General features: G+C 35.8%; 1 protein-coding gene across 2 annotated transcripts in view; it reads right to left on the bottom strand.

Annotated features, from left to right (window-relative positions):
* Window positions 1-24,328, bottom strand: part of PCDH15 (protocadherin related 15) — a 681,342-nt gene that overhangs the window by 251,990 nt on the left and 405,024 nt on the right. For both annotated transcript variants that reach the window (XM_059662693.1, XM_059662692.1), the window contains exons 11-13: window positions 17,932-18,138; window positions 11,058-11,192; window positions 9,464-9,613 (exon numbers count right to left, since the gene is read on the bottom strand). In XM_059662693.1, the coding sequence (XP_059518676.1) occupies window positions 9,464-9,613; window positions 11,058-11,192; window positions 17,932-18,138 (492 nt within the window). The remainder of the gene's footprint in view (window positions 1-9,463; window positions 9,614-11,057; window positions 11,193-17,931; window positions 18,139-24,328) is intronic.

Here is a 24,328-nt window from a genome sequence, read left to right as displayed (position 1 = left end):
TTCACAAAAGTTTTAGATATGACACCAAAAGTATAATCCTATATAATAAAAGGCTAACATGCAAATTGACTGAACAGCAGACTGACCGGTTGCTATGACATGCACTGACCACCAGGGAGCAGACACTCAACTCGGGAGCTTCCCCCTGGTGGAAGAACCCGGGCTCATGGCTAATGAGTGCAGCGGCAGCAGCAGCAGGGTTAAGAACCCCTCGGGGGATGTCCACCTGCCAGCTTAGGCCTGCTCCCCGCAGGCAGACTGACATCCCCTGAGGGGTCCTGGATTGTGAGAGGGCGCAGGCGGGGCTGAGGGACCCCCCTTCCCCCAGTGCATAAATATTGTGCACCAGGCCTCTAGTAATATATAAAAAGAAAGAAAATAATAAATTAAACTTTCTGAAATTAAAAGCTTATGTTTTTCAAAAAAACACTACTAAGAATATGAGAAACAAAACACATACCCTGTGAGAAAATATCTGCAAATCATCCTATATAATAGAGGTGATATGCAAATTGACCATCATGCCCTCTCACAAGATAGCGCCCCCATGTGGTCACAAGATGGCTGCCACAAGATGGCCATCAGGGGCGGGCAATTGTGGGCGATAAGGCCAGCAGGGGAGGGCAGTTAGTGGCGACCAGGCCAGCAGGGGAGGGCAATTGGGGGCGACGAGGCTAGCAGGAGAGGGCAGTTAGGGGTGATTGCTAAGAGCTGGGGGGCAGGGCAAAGGCGGCTCTGGGGCCGCCTTTACCCTGCCCCCCAGCTATGATCAGAGAATCAGGTGCCTTTTCCTCCCTGGCCAGTGATAGCAGGAAGTAGGGGTGGAGCCAGCGATGGGAGCTGGGCACGGTTGAAGCTGGCAGTCCCAGGAGCTAGGGGTCCCTTGCCTGGGCCTAAAGCGGAGCCCACGATCGCGGGGCCGCTGCAGCTGTGGGGCCCTGCTGCCCGGGCCTGATGCCTCAGCCAGAGGGTGATGGGGGTCAACGCCTGAGGGCTTCACAGTATGTGAGAGGGGGCAGGCTGGGCTGAGGGACACTCCCCCCTGCCCCCCCCCCCACACCCAGTGCACGAATTTCGTGCACTGGGCCCCTAGTCCTATATAATAGAGGTGATATGCAAATTGACCATCATGCCCTCTCACAAGATAGCGCCCCCATGTGGCCACAAGATGGCTGCCACGAGATGGCCATCAGGGGCGGGCAATTGTGGGCAATAAGGCCAGCAGGGGAGGGCAGTTAGTGGCGACCAGGCCAGCAGGAGAGGGCAGTTAGGGGTGATTGGGCTGGCAGGGGAGCATTTAGGCGTCGATCAGGCTGGCAGGAGAGTGGTTAGGGGGTGCTCAGGCTGAAGTGGTAATGGGCAATCAGGCAGGCAGGCAGGCGAGTGGTTGGGAACCAGCAGTCCCGGATTGTGAGAGGGATGTCCAACTGCCTGTTTAGGCCTGAACCCTGTGGACATCCCCCGAGGGGTCCCAGATTGGAGAGGATGCAGGCTGGGCCGAGGGAAACCCCAAATTTCGTGCCCTGGGCATCTAGTATATCTGATAAGAGACTTGAATTTATAATTTATTGAAGAAAAACAATAAGTCAATACTAAGAAGACAAACAATACAGATAAAAGTGGGCAGGAATTGGGACAGATATTTCACTAAAGATGGAGAAAGGGTTAATAAGAATATTAAAAAATCGCAAAATCATTAGTCATTAGGAAAATGTGAGATAGATGGCTGATGCAATGCAATGATCCCCAGGAAGTTTGTATCAGTAAAAATTTATACCTAGGGGGTAGTGTATTGTTATAATGCCAGACCGAACCCTGAGTCCCTAATGCCTATTCTAGTAGTAGAAATGCATGATATGTGAGAAAAATCTGTCTTTCTTGGGAAAGTTAAAAATTAACACAGTGATATTAATTGAAGTGTGTTTGTACTAAACACTTAACATCTCTGTCTCAGCTCTCTGATATAAAAAAAGAATTTTGGACTCACTTTTACAGTTAAATAAAAATGAAACAAGTAGGCACTAATCTCTAGGACAGAAAGCGTATTTGGGAAGGCAACCTAAAACTCACAAACTAGGTAATAACTATGGAGACAGATTTGCCAGAGGAAGAATTTCATTTGGAAAACTTACATGCACAGTTGAATGTCTCTATCAACACTTATAATAGGTTATAAGAGGGTGAAGGAATGAAATAATCCTTCAAATATTAAAGAATAATCAGACAATTTAGGTAAAGGTATGGCTGTTAATATATTTTGAGAGGGAATTTCAACTCCTTATCATATAAAAGATATTCTGGTCATTACCAGAGTTTTAGTTAAGTTCACTATTTTGCACTAGATATTATAGAAGTTGCTATAGCAAAACTTTAAAGAAAATGCTTCAGAAATATGTAGCAAGGGAGTAATGCATCTTGAGTGCCGATGATTAAGAAGTTATATCTAGAGACTGAACCTAAGACCACTCTTGCTGGTTAGGCAAATAGGGCAATGAATAATTTAGTCATCTCCAGATTTATGCTCTCTGGAGCTTTGATGTAAGTCTGTAATCTTTTGAAGCTAAAAACCATATTAGGCTAAGGGTTACCTCCTTCTGTTCAACATATCCTAGATTAATCTAAGATGATGAGCACCTCAGTAGAATAAATGGTTGATAAGTTGTATATATTTCAGAAAATGGTATCAACACTGTTAACACTACCATCATCAATATTTTATGGACCATTAAAAGTTTTTGTTGTTGTTTTTACTGGAGATGAATCTCTTTTATCTAGGAGTTCCACTTCCTTCTAAATTGTCAAAGAATAAAACATTAACAACAGGACTTTTTAAAGTATTTCTTTACAGTGCTTGAGAATTTGAAGTGTTTGTTTCTTTTCTGTGGCAACTTCATGATCCTTTTGTAGAGGTTCATTGAATCTCATTACTCAAACTCTGACACTGGGAACTGGAACCTTAATTGCTTTAATGCTATTGCATTCGCTCCTGCTCAACGTCTACCCTCATTACCTCAAACAAAGATTTTCTCAAAGTCGGTTTCCATCAATTCCCATATCAAAGGCTTTAACACATCGATTTAAGGATCTAGTTGGAATTACTTCTATTGAATATAATGCCAAATTTAAGTTATTCTGCTATGCAGGATATTTCTTCTTTAATTATTTTATACATAAAGTGATACATAATTCAGACCTTAATTTGTGCCAGACACTGGGCTTTGAAAAATGCAGAGAGTGCAGAAAATAGAGACAGAATAATTTCTGTCCAACAGCTTGTAGTCTGGAAGAGGAGACACATCTGTAACAGATGTGCTAATAGAGAAGGATAAGAAATTACAAAGGACAGAAAAGCCTGTAATTCTGTAAAGTCTTAGTGCCTCACAGAATTATAATGCCTTTGGTTCCATTACATCATTTCATCCAGCAACATCATATAACCTACTCTTGCCTGTCTAAAACATCCATACAGATTCATGTAGTTGTAATCAACAATGAAGCCTTTCCCAAAATACTAGTTCTAACACATATTCCTCCTGACTCACTTTTAATGAACTGTCATAACATTTTAGTGTGTTCCATCTAATTTAACAATTCAACAATGTTTGTGGTATTTACTGATTATTTCACTGTGAATAATATCTCTTACAAAATATGTGAAACTCCGTAAGAATTTTGACCATGTCTAATTCATCCTATGCATTTTTCTGATATGGTATAGTACTAAGCACATTACAATCTATACATTAAAATAATTTGTCCAAGAAAAAATATATATGTGTGTGTATGTGTGTGTATAAATATGTGTCTCCTAAAAATGTATACACACTTTTTTTTCTGACAGCTCAGTTGATGTTTCTTTCTTTTCAGATTTAACCCATTGGAATTAATAATTATTTAAAGTATAAATAAAATTTTTTGTGATACCCTGTATATATGGACCTAATATATGTATTAGGACTTGCCAAATGTTTTTGTGTCCTTTGCCAACCTTAATAAGGAAGTTTACTAGGTTTTAAAGAATTCCCTACTGATCTATTTATTATACTGATTTTTTCTAAGATAACCTGTATTTGAAACATTTCAATATCTAAGTATTTTTTATACAGATGACTATGCTTTGACATTGAGTATACTTTAGTATAAAAGGGAGTCGAGAGGGAAAGAGAACTTTTTTGAAACAATAGCTGACAAAACCTAAAATGCTTTGGTGGTATACAATAAAGAAAAAATATATAAAATATATTGTACATTTTGTATATTCTAGTGTATTATCAAATTTCAAGTCAATTTCCAGTAAGCCAGCAATATCTGGAACTATAATAATGAGAAAATAATTTTTGACATTAAAAATGCACAACTTATATGATTTTAAAAACATATAACCACATACAATTAAATAGAAACTTCATAACAAGTGCAGGCATTCATTATTAAGATTGTACCATAAATAGTTTTCACTATGATAACCTGAAAGCATGCTATATAAATATAAAATAATTTAATTGCATTTACAAATGCATGTTCTCTGAAAAGCTGTGCTTCTAAATATATCAGAGAAAAGGGATGCTGACTGAAAAATAATATAAAAGCCAGCTATGAAAATTCTGTTTTTACTTATACATATTGAAAATGCAGATGTGTGTGATTACTGTATTAATATCATTAATATTATTTCTAAGTTTATCTAATGGAAAAGCTTAATCTACAGACCATATCTCTTTAGATTTTTGAGAGATCCTTAGATGTTAAAATTTTTCATAATGTTTAATTTGAGGAGGTGAGTCATATTTGTCATGTATGATAGAACTAAATTAATATAACTTTCTTCCCTATTACAATAGTAGTTATTAAGGGCAGAAATAAACGTTAGTAGTTACTTGAATACCTATGATTTGGCACAGTGCCCAAAAGTTTTGACACTTGACACAATATCATCTTCAAATAAATGTGCTAATTGTTCAACTTTGCCTCTCCAAAGCATATATAATTAATTTCTCAGATGTGTTTTCAGTGAGACTATTGAGCCTCTCAAGGCCTTCATTGGAAAGATTCTCCCAGATAATCAAGGTTGGAAGTGCTGTTCTAAGGATATCAATATACACCTGCAGTCCGGTGGATTAATTTTTAAAAATGCATTAACTTGATATATAGATTATTTCCCAACACTCATTCAGAAGTTACATTAACACTTCCTTAACCTACATCTATCATTTCCTTATCTATTCATTAATTAAACAAAAATTTATTAAAGTGCTATGCAAGGTGTTGAGTACACAATAGTAGTGAAAAAGGAAAGGAGTTAAGGAGAGAAACTGACAAAGTTAGTTAAAATTAGAAATTTTAAATGTGCCCATGAGGATGCTTTGGGATAATAAAGAGCAAAACTCATCAAAGGAGTTATAGAATCCTTCAAAGTGGCATTTAAATTGAGATCCAGTGATGAAAAGCATCTGAGTAGGAGTCCTCTAGTTAGAGTGGGAGCGTTATTAAGGGATTGGTGGACAAATTAGTAGTTACAAAATAGTCACCGGGATGTAAAATCCAGCACAGAGAATATAGTCTTATTGTAAAAACTACATACGGTGTCAAGTGTTTACTTGAAAATTGGCAGGACTCACTTTGTAAAGAAGAAGACTTGACTTTGGGTGGTAGGCACACAATGCAATATACAGATGAGGTACCATAGAATTGTATACTACAACCTATCAATCTTATTAACCAATGTCACCCTGATGAATTTAATTTAATAAAAAGTATATGGCTGTCTATCCACTATGTTGTTGTACACCTGAAACAAAAATGAAATAATACTGAATGTAAATTTCAATTGAAAAAGAAAGAAAAAATTAAAAAGAGAAAGGTGAATAGTAAGTAATGAAATTGGAGAGTAACCAGGAGATTGGTTATGCAGGTTTCTGACTATGGACTTTATTCTTATATTACTGGAAAATCATTGAAGGGTTCAAGCAGGAGAATTATTGATTTTCTTTCAAACTTTAAATAATCCTGTGGCTGCTGAATGGAGGAGGAGGAGAGAGGAAATGCAAATGAAGCCCAAAGAGGGCATTACACTGATCCAAGTAAAAGCCGACAGTGGCTCTGACTAGGATAGTGGCGTTGGGAAGAACACCAAGTACATTTGTACAATACGTATATGAGGAAAAACATGAGACATATGTACTGCTATTTGTAATACTTTAAACAAGAAAATAAAATTAAAAATAAATAAATAAAAGTATATGAGGAAAATTGGTAGGACTTTCTAACAGATGGTGAGGTGGAAATAAGTAAGGTTAGAAAGGATATCCCATGCTAAAACAAAAATGTGATCTCAAAGTCAGTTACCTAGAGGCATGTAGCAGGAGGTAAGGCACCCATAGTCGAACTATTGCCCAGATAGTCTTAACTGCATGCATCTCTATGGGTATACTCTCTTGGGTGGGTTTTCCAGAAAAAACGCGGAGCTGTTTTGACTCGTGTTTCAGAATAATCATTTGTAGCAGTGTGGTACTGAATATGCAGAAGTAATGTTGTCAATCAGTCTACTGTAGTAGCCTAATTTATAGCAGTGCAAGGCATGGTAAAGGAAATGACAGAGACATTTTGAAATAGCAGTTTCAGAAACTGCACTCTCATCTGGATGTATGCAGATGAAGGAGGAAAATAAGAAACATGGTTCTGAGGTTGCTAGCCTAAAGCCTGCGTAGCCTAAGATTAATTGGGCCCTTCACAATACCGGTGCCTCAAAAGAAAACAGGACATGCACATCTGAGTCTGTGTATGTGTCTTTATCTGTGTGTTTCTGTGTTAGAAGAAAGATACTGAATGGAATAATTAATTTATCTTGGAATATATACAGTTTAAAGCACCTGTCAAAAATCCACATTGCCATGTCCAAGACATACTGTAATGTCAGCATGGCCCTCAGATCATCACAGGGCATTCAACTTTGGGAGATACAAGAATACGTAGAGGTGATGATTAAAAATTTGGGAACAGATAAAATGAAGAGGAACCCCATATTGATTTTTGGAGAATGTTAATATTTAAAGAGTGATAACCGAATGAAGAACCAGCAACAAAGTCCCTTAGTCACCAGAAAGTTTTCCATAAAAGGGTAAAGTTGAGTTTTACATAGATTAGGGACTGGGAAATGCTTGTGTATTTGACTATTAGAGATAGACTTAATTAGATCTATGATTTTATATGATTTTAATGGTATGATGTTAGTAAAGGAGAGATTATAGACCTATATATAAATATGTAATAAATTAATAAATAACAATACATTAATACATTTTTATAAATTGATCAATCAGCCCAAGAGCCTGAAAACCTCACAGTGGATTATCAGAGTGGAATAGCAGCAAGAAGTTTTATATGAGAGGAGTGCTTCAACCAGGGCCCGGGAAGATTTAAGGATGTTTATAGGCCAAAGGGGAAAGAATCAATAGACAGAAGCTTATTGTAGTGGAAAAAAAGGAAATAAATGGAATAATTAGTAGAGTATGGGGTGAACGTGAGGGGAAGATGTGTAAAGCAATAAATAGGGGTCTGAAGCATGAGAGAAGAAAATAAAAATTGAAGAGTAAAAGAATGGAAAGGGGTAGGGTGATAATCAGCTTAATCTAGGACTCCATCTTATTTCTAATTATGTTTTTACTAGAGGCCCAGTGCATGAAATTTGTGCGGGGGGGGGGTGGGTGGTTCCTCAGCCCGGCCTGCACCCTCTTGCAATCTGGGACCCCTCGGACATTCCTCTCACAACCCGGGACCACTGGCTCCTAACCGTTCTCCTGCCTGCCTGCCTGATCGCCCCTAACCACTCTGCCTGCCTGATCACCCCTAACCACTTGCCTGCCTGCCTGATTGCCCCTAACCACTCGCCTGCCTGCCTGATCGCCCCTAACCACTCGCCTGCCTGCCTGATCGCCCCTAACCACTCGCCTGTCTGCCTGATCGCCCCTAACCACTCGCCTGCCTGCCTGATCGCCCCTAACCACCTCTGCCTTGGCCCCCGCACCAGGGACCTGAGCTTTCCTCCCTCTCGCCAGCCACAGGCACCTGGGACTGCGACCGTGGGCAGCTTCCCTGCCTCTGGCCCAGGGCGGCTTCTCCAGGGCCAGGCTCCAGCTTTATCTGGAAGGCTGAAGGACATCCGGAAGATGTCCAGTCGATCTGGTCTAATTAGCATATTACCCTTTTATAAGTATAGATAGAGACTAGAGGCCCAATGCACAAAATTCGTTCACTGGAGGGGGTCCCTCAGCCCGGCCCGCACCCTCTCTCAGTCTGCGGCCCCTTGGGGGATGTCCGCCTGCTGGTTTACATCCCATCCCCCCAGCCTAAGTCAGGGGATCAGGCCTAAGCCAGCAGTCAGACATACCTCTCACCGTCTAGGGCTCTTGCAGTCTGGGACCCCTTGCTCCTTACCACCTGCCTGCAGCAGAATCGGGAGAGGTTCCTACCACTGCGACTGCGCTCGCCAGCTGTGAGCCTGGCCTCTGGCTGAGTGGCACTCCCCCTGTGGGAGCACACTGATCACCAGGGGGCAGCCTCTGCGTTGAGCGTCTGCCCCCTGGTGGTCAGTGTGCATCATAGGGACAGGTTGGTCCACCCGGCATTCCTCAGTTCAGCTGATTTGCATATTAGGGTTTTATTATATAGAATGAGAATCAGGTCTAAATTAAGAACATGACAATAATTGGCATTTCTTTATCTGTGCAAACTATAATTTTGTTTCCTATGAGAGAGTGCCTCAGTAAAGAGAAATGTATTTCTTTGAGTCAATCAATGACTAGAAATACTGTAGTCCCCCTCTGTCTGTGATGGATATGTTATAAGAACCTCAGCGGATGCCTGAAACCTCAGAGAATATGAAACTCTAATCAACTTCAACTCTACTGGAAATGTGGCAGCAGCTTCTTCATCTTCAGACACAGCCTCCCAGTAAGTTTTATATTTTTTCAGTCCAAAGTCATTCTATGTAACCATCACTTACTGGCAGGAAATGTATCATTTCTTGCTGAAGTCCTTGGATAGGCTCAAGGCTTTCTGGCACAGCATGTTGCCATTAATCGAAAAAATGTTTTCTTTTCATGTCTACCAGCCACAATTTTATGCTTTTTTTCATCCTCACTGAGTACTTATCATACACTGTGTCCATAACTTTTGAAGTTTGAGGTGTGTCAATAAAACTAGTGAGAATTTCTTTTTCTTTCTTCACAATTTCACAGCTAGAAGATTCATTCCTATCTAGGCTTTAGCAATCTGTCTGCAATTTTTTTCCCCTTCCTTTACTAAGTCAAGAACTTTCACCTTTTCTGGAAAAACAGCACTGTATGGCATCTCATTGGCATATTCAAATTACCCTTTTTTTTAGTGAATTTATTGGGTTACATTGGTTAATATGCCCATGAACATAACTACTTGACATATATCCTCAAATTATATGGGTAGTTACCTGTATGACACTATCCCCAGGGCTCATGTCTGTATAAACGTAGACATTATAGGATATTTCAGGGAATGTTGGAGTGTTATCATTTGCATCCATCACCCGAATATTGACAACAACTGGCTGGCTTTCTTGCACACCATCAAAGGCCGTCATCTTTGGGGGTAGAAAAATACAATTAATAGAGATGTCAGGCAAACATAAGCAGTTCAGAATTCATTCTTATATTTTAAGTTTTCTATATGTAATTTACACATTTAAAAGGGTGCTAATGTTTTGTCAATAAAAGAAATAAAGCTATAATAGTATATAATTAGAATAGTAATAATTAGAATGTTTTAATGTGCTCAGAAGCAATTATAGAAGATTCTGTTTTAATTTCAATGTATTCAATGCCAAGCACCTTCTAAATAAGCCGGTATGTAAAATGTTTAGAGGCTTGAAGTGGGCCAATAACATTGCTTATTCTTAGGAGTTAACTACTATTTATTTTTTATAAAATTGATCAGAAAATTTTCTCCATTTTTACATATTTTGTATACAATTCAATAGTTGCTTTTAAAGCCAAAATGCTGATTATAAGTCAAGAAAGTAAGTGCCCTAGATTTTCAGAATCTCTTCACAAAATGACAATTTTTGAAGGACGCATTGACATTAGTTAATAGTAATATCTTAATTACAGTATTAACACTTTAAGAAGGCTTGATAAAAAAAATAGAGCTGCAACACTATGCTCCTTGTTCTGAATGACTTCTGAAATTCACTCTCTATCAAAGTTTTAACTGTCAGTTTGGGTTTTCTGGAAGCTCCGGTTTAAGGTCTTCTGCTGTGCAGACTTCTCCAGAAAGAACACTAAAAGTCCCAAAACCAGTACTTTTCTATCAGATCATTTTCCTCTGACATCTTAACTAAATCTAGTTCAGAAATTTGGATTCACGGCTTCAATAAGCTTTCCTTTTCTTCATTAATCTAACCCACGATTTCTCCATCTCAGTAGTACTGTTATTTTGAATCAGATAATTCTTTGTGGGAAGTTGGAGATGCTGTCATGTGTCTTGTAAGATCATGATAAGATGTGCAGCATGCTTTCTTACCCACCAGATGCCAACAGCACCCACTCATAATAGAGGCCACCAGAAATGTCTCCAGGCATGTCTAAATGTTCCCGGAAGGAAGGGAGGCAATGGGATGGGAAGGGAGGTGCAAAGATTATCTCCAGTTGAGATCCACTAGCCTAACCCTATGACAAAATTAAAAATGCAAGAGCAAAAAAATAACAGTAGTAAAAAAAGTTTAGGAAATAATTCCTTACATTGTGGATTCTGGTTTATAGTATCTCAATTGAAGTCAATCCTGAGGGTATGATGAAGGAAATGCCCATATTTTTGTCTTCATCTCGAAAATTAAAAATGTTTGGAAAGAATGGTCATATAAGCTAAATAAATGTATAAACAGAAAGAAGAAATGTCCATTTGAAGTATGACAGTCCTTATGGCATTACTTAAAATCATTATAGATTTTTCTCTCAGATAACTGGTCTTTCAGCTTTAAACAGACATCATGTGCTGCTACATATGTATCTACACAAAAGTCTCTTTACCGAGAAGATGTAAGTGTCCTGTTCCTCCCTGTCCACTGGCTGCAGTAAGGTGAGGAAGCGGGTGATTCCAGTTGGTGTGATGGTGAACACGGAGGTGTAGTCATTCAGGAAAAGGTGAAGCTCTGGGTCTTTCGTCTTTGGGGGGGGAAAAAGGCTGTTATTTAAATCGTTGACTAATTGATACAGCTATGAATTCATTACCTGAAATACAATTTTTCAAATTTATTACAAAATAAGCATAACCATCTTGAGGAATTCTAAAGAAAAAAAAAGAGATTTCACTAAATATTTACTCATCATTAAGCTAAAAAGTCCAAACACAACGGTTAATTTTGTGGAAAACCAACTAATAAAATAAATACTAGTAAAATTAATGTGAATAACAAGGAAAATTGTAGAAAGAAGGATAAAGTAGAAAACAATCCAATTAAATATAGTCTTATTGTTTATTTAATGTAAATATTTTTCAGAACTTCACTGGGCTCAAAAAATAAGAAATGCAAAAAAAGGAAAATGGAGCAGTTTTAGCTGTGCATATGCACATATGATATTTAATCTGCACATATGCATATTATTATACTGTTCCTATATTTAATTTAAAATAAAATTAGTTATGTATAATTTATTATCTATAAATATCATGCTTGTTTTATTTAATGCTGCAAAAATTCTCCAAGGGGAAACATGCTTATTTTAATTAACTTATTTCAGATTAATAGATTGAAAATATATGAATTCACTGCATGTGTCTGATAAAAGAGTCTAGGAAAAAATAACTACATAAAGATGAAGTGATTGCAAAAGTTCAAAAGGGAGATCGTTAACTAAGAATTGGAAGCCCTTCACAATCTGACTGCCATCCCTGAAATGGAAGGCTTTGAGGTCTGCTGTGCAGAGCGAGAACAGGATATGAAGTAGGAGGTTTGGATTGGTGTCTGCATAGTGGGATAGGAGGGCAGGTGGGCAAGTCAAAGGGGAATACTGTGAGGTGGGATTATCAGGAAGGCTATAAAAACAGCAAGAAGGTATGCAGGAAGGTAAGGTGTTTTCATAGATTATGGCAACTTTTAAAATATTATGCATAGTATAATGTGAAATCTAATTTAATATCATAGATTGCTTTTCTAAATCTGGTATCAAGGCCTGAGGGCACAGTAGAGAGCTTAGAATCATTAAACACATGCTAATTTGAGAAAAATAGAGCTCACACTTAAGAAAATTCTATGTAGAAATGAGAAGTTGAAATGCACGTTAAAAAGTGTGCATAATTTAATCCACAATATATTTTATATATCTTAAATTTCAATATGTATTTATTTCAAATAACTTTGAAATGAATGGTTTTATTTGAACCTGACACAAATTGTATAATCATTATATCTTATACAAGCTGTTACTTAGATACATCATGGTAGCTTTTCTGTTCATGATTTTGATATAAGGTCAGTGTGCTCCATTTATTCTAGAATAAAATAAATTAATACTACAGAAAATTTCCATTGGTCTAGTTATAAAATAATAAGTTGTTAAGAGATGTAAAAGGTCAAGAAGACTTACACTGATCCTTTCAAATAGGCACTTCATTGTTTTTATTTCAATGTCATGACTCAAATAGCACAGCATGGGTAGAAAATGGGGTATTTTAATTAATCAAATATGTCAGCTAATAAAAAGTTAATTTATTTAGAAAATGAAATTACAAATTATTTCCAAATAAACATATTTGAATTAAATTTTGAGGATTCTTTTTTTATACTTTAATCAATCATAAAATTCAATTATATTTTAAAAATCAAAACTATTAGCATGCAGTTTCAATGAATAAAAACTAAATAAGTATGAGTGCCATTCTTTAGTGTTTATTCTTGATTTTATGTAATTACAAGGTTTTCAAATTAACAGTGTTTTTTTTATTGTTGTTGTTTGTTTTTGTTTTTTTCTGTTGTCTGCATGTAGCAATAATTGTGCCAATGAACACAGTTAGGACGGCTTCCTTTACTCTTACCTGTATACTATTAACCCAAGCTGAGCAAGTATTACTATGTGACTTGCTTACCAAATATTCACTCCTTTCCCGTTATTCAAATCCTTCAGTCATTCTCTACTTTTGTTAGATAATTTTGTTAGATATTAATTTAAATACTCACCTTATGTTTTAAGCATTTTTTAATGTCAGATATTATGATAACGCAATACTACAATGAATGTTGAGTTGTGAAGCAGTGCATATGTACAAGGCTAGTGTAATATGGTGTGTGAAAATAAGGCCACTCATTGTACAGATTTTATGAAAGCCACAGAGTTTCTTTGTCAAATACTTCCCATTTGAAGATGAAATAAACACCAGGACTCCATAAACAGACTCTCTCATAATTGATAACCAGAAACATTAAAGACTTTTGATAATTTAATTGTCTCCATTTCTTGGATCCTTTTATAATAACTAGCTAGAGACTAAAATAGCATTTCCAGGAACTGCAGCTTACTTGTTTATGTAGAGAAGTATTGTACAATGTGTATTTAATAGATAATAATCTATTCTGCATAGTTCATCTCTGATTAAAATATAGCTTTTGATATTTATGAATATTTAAAATAGTAATTTTTTTGTATCTATGTATTGCATACATAGATGTCATTGGTGAATATCTGTGTATTTCTTTAAGTACAAAACTTAAGAAGGCAGGTTGGGAAATGTTCAGCCAATTATCACTCAAATTTAATATTTTAGATTTATTTGTAAAGATAATGCTAGTTTAAGTTATGGCATGTTATGAGTGTAAATGGACCCTCATAAGCAGATAATGCTCTGGCTTAATATCCTGATGGGGACAGTAAATTTTATGCAGTCCTGTGTCTATTAATTTATTTAAAGTAAATATTAGTTTTCTAAATCGATATGTGCACAGAAGGCTGATTAATAAATGTTCTTCCCCCCCCCCTAACATAAGATAATACTATTTTACTCTAAAGTATACATTTAATATACACTAAAAGTATGACATATTACTTCAGTGGTTTGTGTATTATTTTCTGGAGGGTAAAAAAGCTCATATTCTCTCACAGCCCAAAAATATAAATGAAAAAAGTAAACATATCTACATTGCAAATATAAACAAAGGGATGACTGTAAAAATTTTTAAATTTAGTCATATAGAGTAGAAGTATGTTTACATATGGAAAGACCATTGCATTTGAAATCAATGGGCACCAAAATATATCACATACACACACAAGATTATATGCATTCTCATATATATGCACATGCAACACAGAAACACATATATGCACACATATATACATGCATACTTATGTACACACATAAGTTACAAACCAAAATACAAAAATGACAAAAAAATTTTATCTCATCTTCCAATTCGAATCAGTTGATAGTAATTTTCTGAGGTTCCTTGTTGAAAAGGGTTTGACTCCAACATTACAAGCTTTCAGAAAGGATGCAGTGATGAATTATCAAGGTTTGTCATGGACTAAAAGATCATTTAATAATTAAATAATCTTTAAGTCACTTGCAACTTGGATTCTACACAATTTCATAGTACTAAAACTATAATATAATGTAAATATACTTAGTTTAAACCTATATGCATATATATTTAAAGTAGTTATAGACATTTTTGTAGGTGATTACAAGTAATTGCCTACTTGTTTTAATTGAACAGGAAAAGAACAAGAAATCAAACCACAGCAATTAACAAAAGAACAAACACAAAATCAACACCTAGTACCTACAGGAACTCCACCAGGTGGAACCTATGTGCAAATTAAATATGAAATAAAAAATGTAAATATAAATAACCACAAACTGAGATGTGGCATACAGGTATACACTAATAAAACAAACAAACAAGCAAACAAACAAATAAAATAAAAATAAATAAAACACTTTTTCTAGTTAGTACATTTAAAGTAACAACTTTTTCCAAGGAATAGTCATTCCTTAATATTCTGAAAAAGAAACATAACATACATGATAGTATAGTAATATTTATAAAACATATATCTTTGATGCTGTATTGTATTAGATTCCAAAGATACCTTTATTTTGAAATAACACTATATTTAGGGATGTGAATTGACATGAAATTATAAGTGAATCTACAAGTGTAACCTCTTTTTATTACTATTCCCTGTTATCTTTTTATAACCAAAATTAAATAATCAACTTTCAATGGTTCTGCCACTGGAAACTTGGTGGTCTCAGACATGACTCAAAAAATCTTGTGCATTACCGTTATACCTATATTCTAAACTATTTTAAAACTGTGAAGAGTACTTAAAATATTTAATTATGATTCTCATATCTGTATGTTTATATCTCTAATGTCTGTAGAAAAGAAACATTAGTAAAAACATTTTGTTTACTTTTTTTCATTTTCACAGTGACCCTTCTGACTCAAAATATATTCTGTGAATAACACCACAACTCATCAATCTCTGTTACTATTTCTTAAAACCTTGTCTTAACTTTACACACATTTGAAGAAAGGAACTCCACTTAATTTTTGGACAAATAAATCCAAGTCTGACCTGTGCTTGGCATTTGTCTTTAGGCGTGGCTGCTCTGGAGCAACTCTGGAGAGCCAACTCCTGCTGTGAGGACTTCTCTTTTCCTGCCTGATGCTTATTCTCCATTTCCGTTGCTGACACCTCTATGAGGGGAACTGTCTCTGTCTATATCCTTAAACTGCTGTCCCTATTTTGATTAATTTTACTAACTCTGACTCAAAATCAGCAAGATTTTACCATAGAGTAAAATTCTTGCCCGTGAGTGAAAAAGGCCTTGAAGTTTTATGTTGTTAATTGAAATCTTTAACCTCATACTGACCATATTTTATTTTAAGATTTACAGACTGTTTGACCTGGAAAAAGAAATGATTCAGAAGGGCATAAACCCATCTTCAAACACATTAATGACCATTTTGTAGATTTATTCTGTGTGCTGACAAATGGAAGAGATAAGGAATAATGGATGAGTTACAAAAAGGCTGTTTTTAACTCTATATAAAGAGCTTTCTAAGAATTAGTTGCCCAACCAAGGTATGGGCCATATTGTGAAACAGTTAATTCTATATAATTAGGATTTTGATGTATATGTTGGATATACTCATTCTATAAGCTTATTTAAATTATAAATATAAAGAAACTATATAGGATATTTAAAAAAATCTTTGTCACTTTGGGATTAGACATATTTGCTTACTTTCTGGGCACCTAATGACAAGTATTCACTGTAGGTAATTTTAGATAAAAGATGGGCTTAAATAATAAATAAGTGGCCAGACACACATTATTTAATTACTTGACTCTTTTACACAACATATTAATCATGCTTCTGTCCCTGTACATGGCAGCACATAAGGAAAAGTTACTCTCCAAGCCCAGCCCCTCCAGCCCCAAATGAAGGAACAGGTCAAGGAAGTAGTGGTTACCACCATATACCTTTTGGATCAGAGGTGATTGGATAAAATGGGGGCAATTGGTGGTCACAGTATTATACAGCTATTGTGATAAAACCAGAAATCAGACCCAGGGCTGACTCACTCCAGAATACAAACGCCTAAGGACCACCCCTTGCTGTCCCACCCCTTGGAAACAGCTCAGGGGAGTTAAGAGCTTAACTGGCATTAAATCCAGCAGAATTCTAGGTGCTGCTTTCTAAAGGTTTTAAACCCAGGAGTTTCCCCCAGGAGAAAACAAATCTGAAAGTGTCCTCTTTTTTACTAAACTGATAAAAAAAGCTCCACGTGATGAGATTTCAGGGACAATCAAGACCTGTCCTGTCCAATAGCGTGGCCACAGAACATTTTCATGATCACAAAAGTTCTACTGGACAACACAACTGGAGAGGGACACAGTGCCGACCAGGGCTTTTTGAGTTGTAAGTGACAAATCAAATGTCCAGTATGTCTAAAAAAAAAAAAGGTACACTGGAAAATGCTGTCGTAGTCACAGAATCAAAGGAATATCTTTAGGATTAGTATAGCTTTGGGGAAATCATAACCTAAAAGCAAAACAAAACAGAAAAACACAGAAACCCAATAGAATTCTGTCAGGCTTCATTCTTTCTCAGCGATAACAGATTTTCTCTATGATGTCAGCAAGCATGGCTCCAATGGCTTCAGGTTCATTCGCACTTCTTTAATGCTAAAGTCTTCCAGATTCTTTCTTTCTTTCTTTCTTTCTTTCTTTTTTTGCAGTCTTTCATTTCTTGGGAGGACTCTGACTGGCGTGGTATAGATTTTCTGCCCACCATTCAAAGCAATTACTCTGGCTAAAAAGGCAAAATACTATGATCTACCCAGTCAGGACCATTTCCCATTTATGTGGCTAGTATCAGTGCCAGAAAAACAGAGGGCAATGATGAGTGGAGTGGAGTTAGCATCACAGTTACTGACAGAAGTGTAAGCAAGTCAGCTGCCTCAAATGTTTTTTTTTTTTTTGTAATAACATACTATCAGAAAAGTCCCCCAAATCCCATTCCAGAACTGCCAGCATGATATTTTTTTTGTACTTATTGCATAATGCCATAATTTTTCCCTATTAGCAATTATGTAAACTGTTTTAACCCATATGAATAAACAAATGTGCCCTGATAATTTAGCAAACTACTGAAGAAACATTCATTTTCTTCCTTATACTGAGTATCTGTAAACTGAGAAAAAACAGCAGCTGAATTAAACATACCTGTTAAATCTTATCTTTGATATAGAATTAAATGACAATAATAAGACTCTCATTTATATTTTTTCTCTATCCTATAGCTCATGTAACCAGGTTTTTATAACATTTCTTGTTGACATAAATATAACAAGAGACATGTTAACAAAATGAGCAAAATTTACATTTAACTTACATCTTCTATGTCCTTGTCTAGAACCACAATTCTTAGAGGGGTGGTCAAATTTACACTGTCGGAAATAGTTGATCCCACTGGGGCAGATTCTAGGATGTAGCCTTGATAACTGGGCATCGTGAAATACGGGCTCTGATTGTTCTCATCCAGTATTTCAATATGTAGACTGGCAAAGGCAGGGAGAGGATGACCATTGTCCTGTTCAGCCTAGAAAAGAATAAAAACAGGTTTAAAAATTCTAAGTGATGGGATCTTTCTGAGTGTCACTTTTGCAGTGGTTCTCAACCTTCTGGCCCTTTAAATATAGTTCTTCATGTTGTGACCCAACCATAAAATTATTTTCGTTGCTACTTCATAATTGTAATGTTGCTACTGTTATGAATCGTAATGTAAATATCTGATATGCAGGATGGTCTTAGGCGACCCCTGTGAAAGGGTCGTTTGACCGCCAAAGGGATCGCGACCCACAGGTTGAGAACCACTGAATGGGGAATCGCTTTTGAACTGGTATCATTACAGAAAGAAGAAATGCTTTGAAAGTAAGAGGGACTTAGAAAACCAATGAGGAAATGGTTTCATCAATTTTTTGGTCTTTTGTCATCAAAATCAGTGTATTCTTTTAAAAAATAATAACAATAATAATTGCAATAAATTATTGCAGCTGTCACTACATAAGTGTTAGGAGATAACTGCTTACATGCACTTAGACATAAAATTGAGAAGTGAAGATGTTTCAGTAAATTGCTGACGAAATATTTAAATAAAAGACAAAAAAAGATTCATTAGTCAAAGTATGATACTTATTTTTATCTCTTCCATGTCTTCTCATTCCACACTAATGATTAAGCCCCCAATAATTCATAATTCTATATAAAATTAATATATTTAGGCCTTATTTGAGCTCTCATAAGGAACAGAGATAATTTCAATAAAATATTTTAATACTTGTAGAATTTCAAATATATTTAGCTAGCAATGTTATTCAAGTAAAATTAATATTTATGTATTAGAAATATGTTTTCTTGTATTTCTTCTGTTTAGTTTTTTAAATGATGACAATTTATATTTCTAAGAAATTTTCCTAGAAAATCTCCATATGATCATTTTGTGAGTGGGAAACACCAACCTTTGCTATTCTTTTTTTAAAAAACCGTATATTACTATACAATCATACTGAAGTAATGTATAGCCTTTTCTAGAATCATGCATTCCAACTTTTTTTTTTTTTTAAGGGAAGATTTCATCACAATTGACTTCAAACTTTAGGAGAAATCAGTGACGTAAGTCAATAGTATGCAAATTTACTGAAATAGATTCAAAGTATTTTTCATAAACTTTTATTGATGTTTTCCCAGTTGTTGCAATAGTTGTATTTTGAAATCGACTCAATGTAAAAGTTAAATCCTTTATATTAAACCCTGGAGTGCTTTTCTAGGTTAAATAGATTATTTAATCCAGAGCCTATAGCAAGGTCTCCAGAAGATAATTCTCACTGCAATTTAGCATTTTCATCACTTAAGAGGGTAGGTAACAATCACAGTGGTGTTTGAAAGCACTGGCGACTTTGCATCAAGAAAAATTACATTATCACATCACATTATTGTTAGTATTGAAGCTATACTCTGAAATATAAATTTATGCATATAATATTTTGAAATTATGGTAATTATTAAACCCATTGTGAAATAATGTTCTATAAAGCATTGTGAAAAAATGAATCTTTGATAACTCTATTTCAATATATTAGATTTCCATTTTAAGGTTATATAGTTTACTTTATTCATTTAAATTTTCACTTGGCAGCAGATTGCCAAAGTGGCCCAGTGCACAAAAGGTTTATGAGTTCGGCACTAAGGACAACTATACTGAAGTAATGTGTAGCCATTTCTAGAATCATGCATTCTTCACACATAACCATATTGCTCCTGACAACATACATATGGATACGCTCATTCTACAACCAGTGGCTGTGATTAATGTGTGCATGGGAGCTCTTCTGGGAGTGACCTCTGTGACATACAACAGGCTTTTGAACACAGTTAACCAGGACAAGAGATAGTCCATGCTTAGAAAACATCACTTTTACAGTAAATGAAATTAATTGGTCCATATGAGGTCCCAACCCAATGACCTTGATCTGATTAAAGCGGGATCAGTTCATATGCAGATCCTTCTGCACAAGACATTTTTTTCCCCCTCTATCCCTTTATTTTGTCTCTAGTCCACAAGCCATTATCTCATATCCTGGACATACGAATAATGCTATGGAAAGTAACAGAATTGACCACTTGTCCCCTTCCCTCAATAAACACACACAAACACAATGTATGAATGGTGAGGGGAAAGCAGAAAACATTCTAAAACATGAAAGAGGCTGATATTGTTACAGTCAGCTCATACTAGTATGGTTTTTTGTTTTGTTTTTACAGTCAGCACATGCGTTGTTAATTTTTACTACCAGCTGGGAAGCCAAAAACAAAATAAAACACACAAACATATTGTTTTCATGATGAAAACGAGTCAATAAAACAGAAATAAAAGTCAAATTAGACGAAAAGAATCTAACCCCCCTTATCTTTAAAAACACCTTATGAAAGCTCTGCCTGTTACTGCCCTAACATCAGTTTGTTGTTAATATGACTAATATTTTTGGTTTGCTACTACATGGTTTGTCCTGTGTTAGGTGTTTCAGAGGTGCTTGTCAGATATCGGTCTCCAAAGTCCACAGTCTTAATTAACCTCTATGCTATTTTGCCTCTAAATGTGAAAACATACTTTTGTTATGATGGAGAAGCAAACAGTTGGTTTTATGTTCAAGGCCCCACTGTCTGTAAGTAAATGAAAGACGAGGGCCCAGACACAGGTGTCCTGATTCATGACACCTATACAGGGAAATTCACCACATGTTTCTCTAATTCAGAGAATATAAATGAATATCCAAATGTAAGATGATGGGAGAGATTAGTGGTAGGAAAAATATTAATAACATAGATACTCCAGATAGAATTAGAGTTTAAATACAGCACTTAAAACAAGTTAATATTATTATACTTTGCTCTTTAATGGCCCCATGTATCAAATCTTTCAGCCAATACTCTTCTTTGATGTAATATAAATAGGAATTCATAAAAATCTAACTTAATTTGTTCTACTGTAACCACGAGTGTGTGAGATAAGTATAAAAAGCAGGTCAAGTGAAACAAGGTGGTATTTTAAAAAATAATTTCATCCTATAATGTTATTTATATCTATAAAGTCTGCAGTTACAAGTTAAATATATTTAAAAGCCAGCTTTTGTTTGGAGAATTTCTGGGCATGAGTCCCATTTTCAGTAAAATAAGACCAAAGTGAAACTTAAGCCAAACAAGCAGAAGAATAAAAATTACACTACCTAGTTACTTTGGAGGGAAAACATTGAAAGAGACAAACCATTCCATTTTCAATTTAAAACAACAAGTAATAATAATCTCTTAGCTCAAGAGGACAGAATACAGAATAACTTTTTCCCTGCTGGCTTGGCGAGCAACTTAAATTCCACAATCTCTAATATGAGGTCTGTCAAGTAGATATAATAATTTGGGGGGAGGAAGGAAAGAGGAAATGAGACAGATCAAGATATTTAAGTAAATTCTAGGAAAAAAATAAAGGAATCACTTTTTCCTAGAAAGTCAGGGGTTTTATTTATTGTGCACCTATAGTGCCCACTTTTTTCATCTTATTTTGTCGATACTCACGCTTCACAATTTTTTCTAAGTCAACTTCAGTCAGGCTTTTGCCCGCACCACTCAAACACGGCTTTTCTTGTCAAAATCACCAGTGATTCCTACATTGCTAAAGTAATATTTACTTTCAAACTTTATCTTACTTGGCCTGCATATAAAACTTGATTCACTAGGCTTTCATGACAACTTTTCTCTTGCTTTTCTTTCTACATTATTATGTATTTCTTTTCATTTTCAAGTGCTGGATTCTACTCTTTCTTTCCAAATTCTTAAAGTCAGGTCTGGGCAGTCTTCTCTTCTCATGGCCTTAAAAATGTTAGTAACACAACTCCCAATATACATCTCCAGCCTGAACCTCTCCTCGAAACTCCAGAGTCTATATCCAACTGAGTACATAGCAACTCTGCCTAGATATCTAATAAACATTTCAAATGTAACCTCTGTGAAAATGAAGTTCTCATCTTCCCCATCACAAGCCTGCTCCACAGTCTTCCCACTTGATAGCAGCTCTATTCTTTCACACTTGCTCAAGCCAAGAACCTGGAGGTCACCTGCACCCCTTGCTTCTTTTCATAACTCACATGTAATCAAGAAAGACTTCTTATTGACGATAACTTTAAAATATATGCAGGATCTCACTACTCACCCCTTCCACCGTCACCATCTTGATCTCACCTATTATCATTTTCACCTGGATCACTTGAATTGCTCTGTCAGCTTCCAACCGTGCCTGTAGCCTGTTCCCTGATTGCAATTTAGTGTTTTGGTTACATGATAACCAGGTGATTTCAGTTATTTCATTAAAACCCTTCAATAATTTTCAACTTGTCTCAGGCCCTAGGGCTCTGATCTATTACTTCTTTTATCATATGCCTCTTCACAGTCAATATTCTCTGTCCTTTTCCCGGACACCACATCCCTTGCTATCAGTAAAGCTTTCCACACACAAAGAATGAAATGTCTCAAGGTTGCCTTTCCTAATAATAGCAGGCTGGTTATCTGACTGAAATAGTGGCAAGTCTACCCAGCTACCCAGGGTTCATGGAGATCCCTTAACCCTTTATTTGTAATTCAAAATTTAACTCTCAAGTAGAAATAAAATATTTGGTTTGGAGAATTTGACTGGGTGACTAAATTTACAATTCCATTTTGTCTTTTTTTAAAAAAAATTGATTTCAGAGAAAGGAAGGAAGAGGGAGAGAGAGGTAGAAACATCAATGATGAAAGAATCATTGGTCGGCTGCCTCCTGCACGTCCCCTACTGGGAATCGAGCCTGCAACCCACGCATGTGCCCCCGACCAGAATCAAACCAGGGACCCTTTAGTCCGCAGACCAACGCTCTATCCACTGAGCAAAACTGGCCAGGGCCATTTTGACTTTTTGATTAGAAATTACATTCACTTAACATTCTTCAATAATCACTTTAGATTTTTACAACATATTTAGTTAAGCTTTCTACCAACTTATTTAGTATACTGCACTGACATTATGATTAGTTCACAAATTTCAAACAGCCAGGCATTCAGACATTTGCCTTGGATTCAAATGTGAATTACTTGGACTTTTACTTAAAAGCCAATGTTCATAAAAGTCAAAACATTTCCTTGAACAAAGACAATACATTGTTATTGAGTTCTTTCACTAGCAGAAAATACGTGGCTGTGGAACATATAACCTCCTAAGTTAGTTTCAATAAAAAAAAAACCAAATAAACAAACAAAAACAGTGGAGATGCTCTAACCAGTTTGGCTCAGTGGATAGAGCATCAGCCTGTGAACTCAAGGGTCCCAGGTTCGATTCTGGTCGAGGGCATGTACCTTGGTTGCGGGCACATCCCCAGTGGGGAGTGTGCAGGAGGCAGCTGATCGATGTTTCTCTCTTATCGATGTTTCTAACTCTCTATCCATCTCCCTTCCTCTCTGTAAACAATCAATAAAATATATATTTTTTAAAAAACAGTGGAGAGTGCATAAAACTCTTAAGATTCTGATTTAAAACATGATACTTTAATTCAGTTACTTAAAATATTTTCAAAACAGACAAGAATAATCTATAATGTTAGACTCTTGTAGTGGAGTTCTTAGGTGTGTGTGAGCAATTGTGACTAGGAGAGAGTGATGGTACATCAGGGATATTTGTAATAGATATTTTTTCCCTATATAGGGGTGTTTTACTTATCTAGATGTATACTTTTCTGTATATAAGTAGCATTTCAATAAAAATGTTACCGAACATTGCTATATACTTGCTCCCCCAAAATGTGCAGAGAGGGTACCCCTCCATTTTTCTTTAGGGAGGTCTTGGGGAGAGATGGCTGTGGGAAGTATGTATTTGCTGGATCAAAGATCATATTAATATTACTAATTAATTAACAATTATAAATAAGTCTTTCATTATTTCTTGACCTTTCTTAATAAAGTTATACTTCCTTAAAACCTATATGGACTTTATTTATTTAAACTTGAATACTCTAAAAATTAAAGAATGTATAAAGAGTTTGACAGCTAGCCTATTTATGATAGTTACCAAAAATATGAGAACTTGTAAACTACACAATAATTTATCAGCTAAAATAGAACAAATTTTTATGTGTATCATATAACTGACTTGTTTATAATGCCACAAATGCAGCAACAAAGTATACTCTTAGTTGGAAAGAAATACACTTTCTGGT

This window comes from Myotis daubentonii, chromosome 13 (assembly GCF_963259705.1).
Source record: "Myotis daubentonii chromosome 13, mMyoDau2.1, whole genome shotgun sequence".
In the NCBI taxonomy this organism is placed as follows: domain Eukaryota; kingdom Metazoa; phylum Chordata; class Mammalia; order Chiroptera; family Vespertilionidae; genus Myotis; species Myotis daubentonii.
The sequence above is the reverse complement of the archived record's forward strand: the minus strand, read 5'-3'. Positions and strand labels throughout refer to the sequence as shown.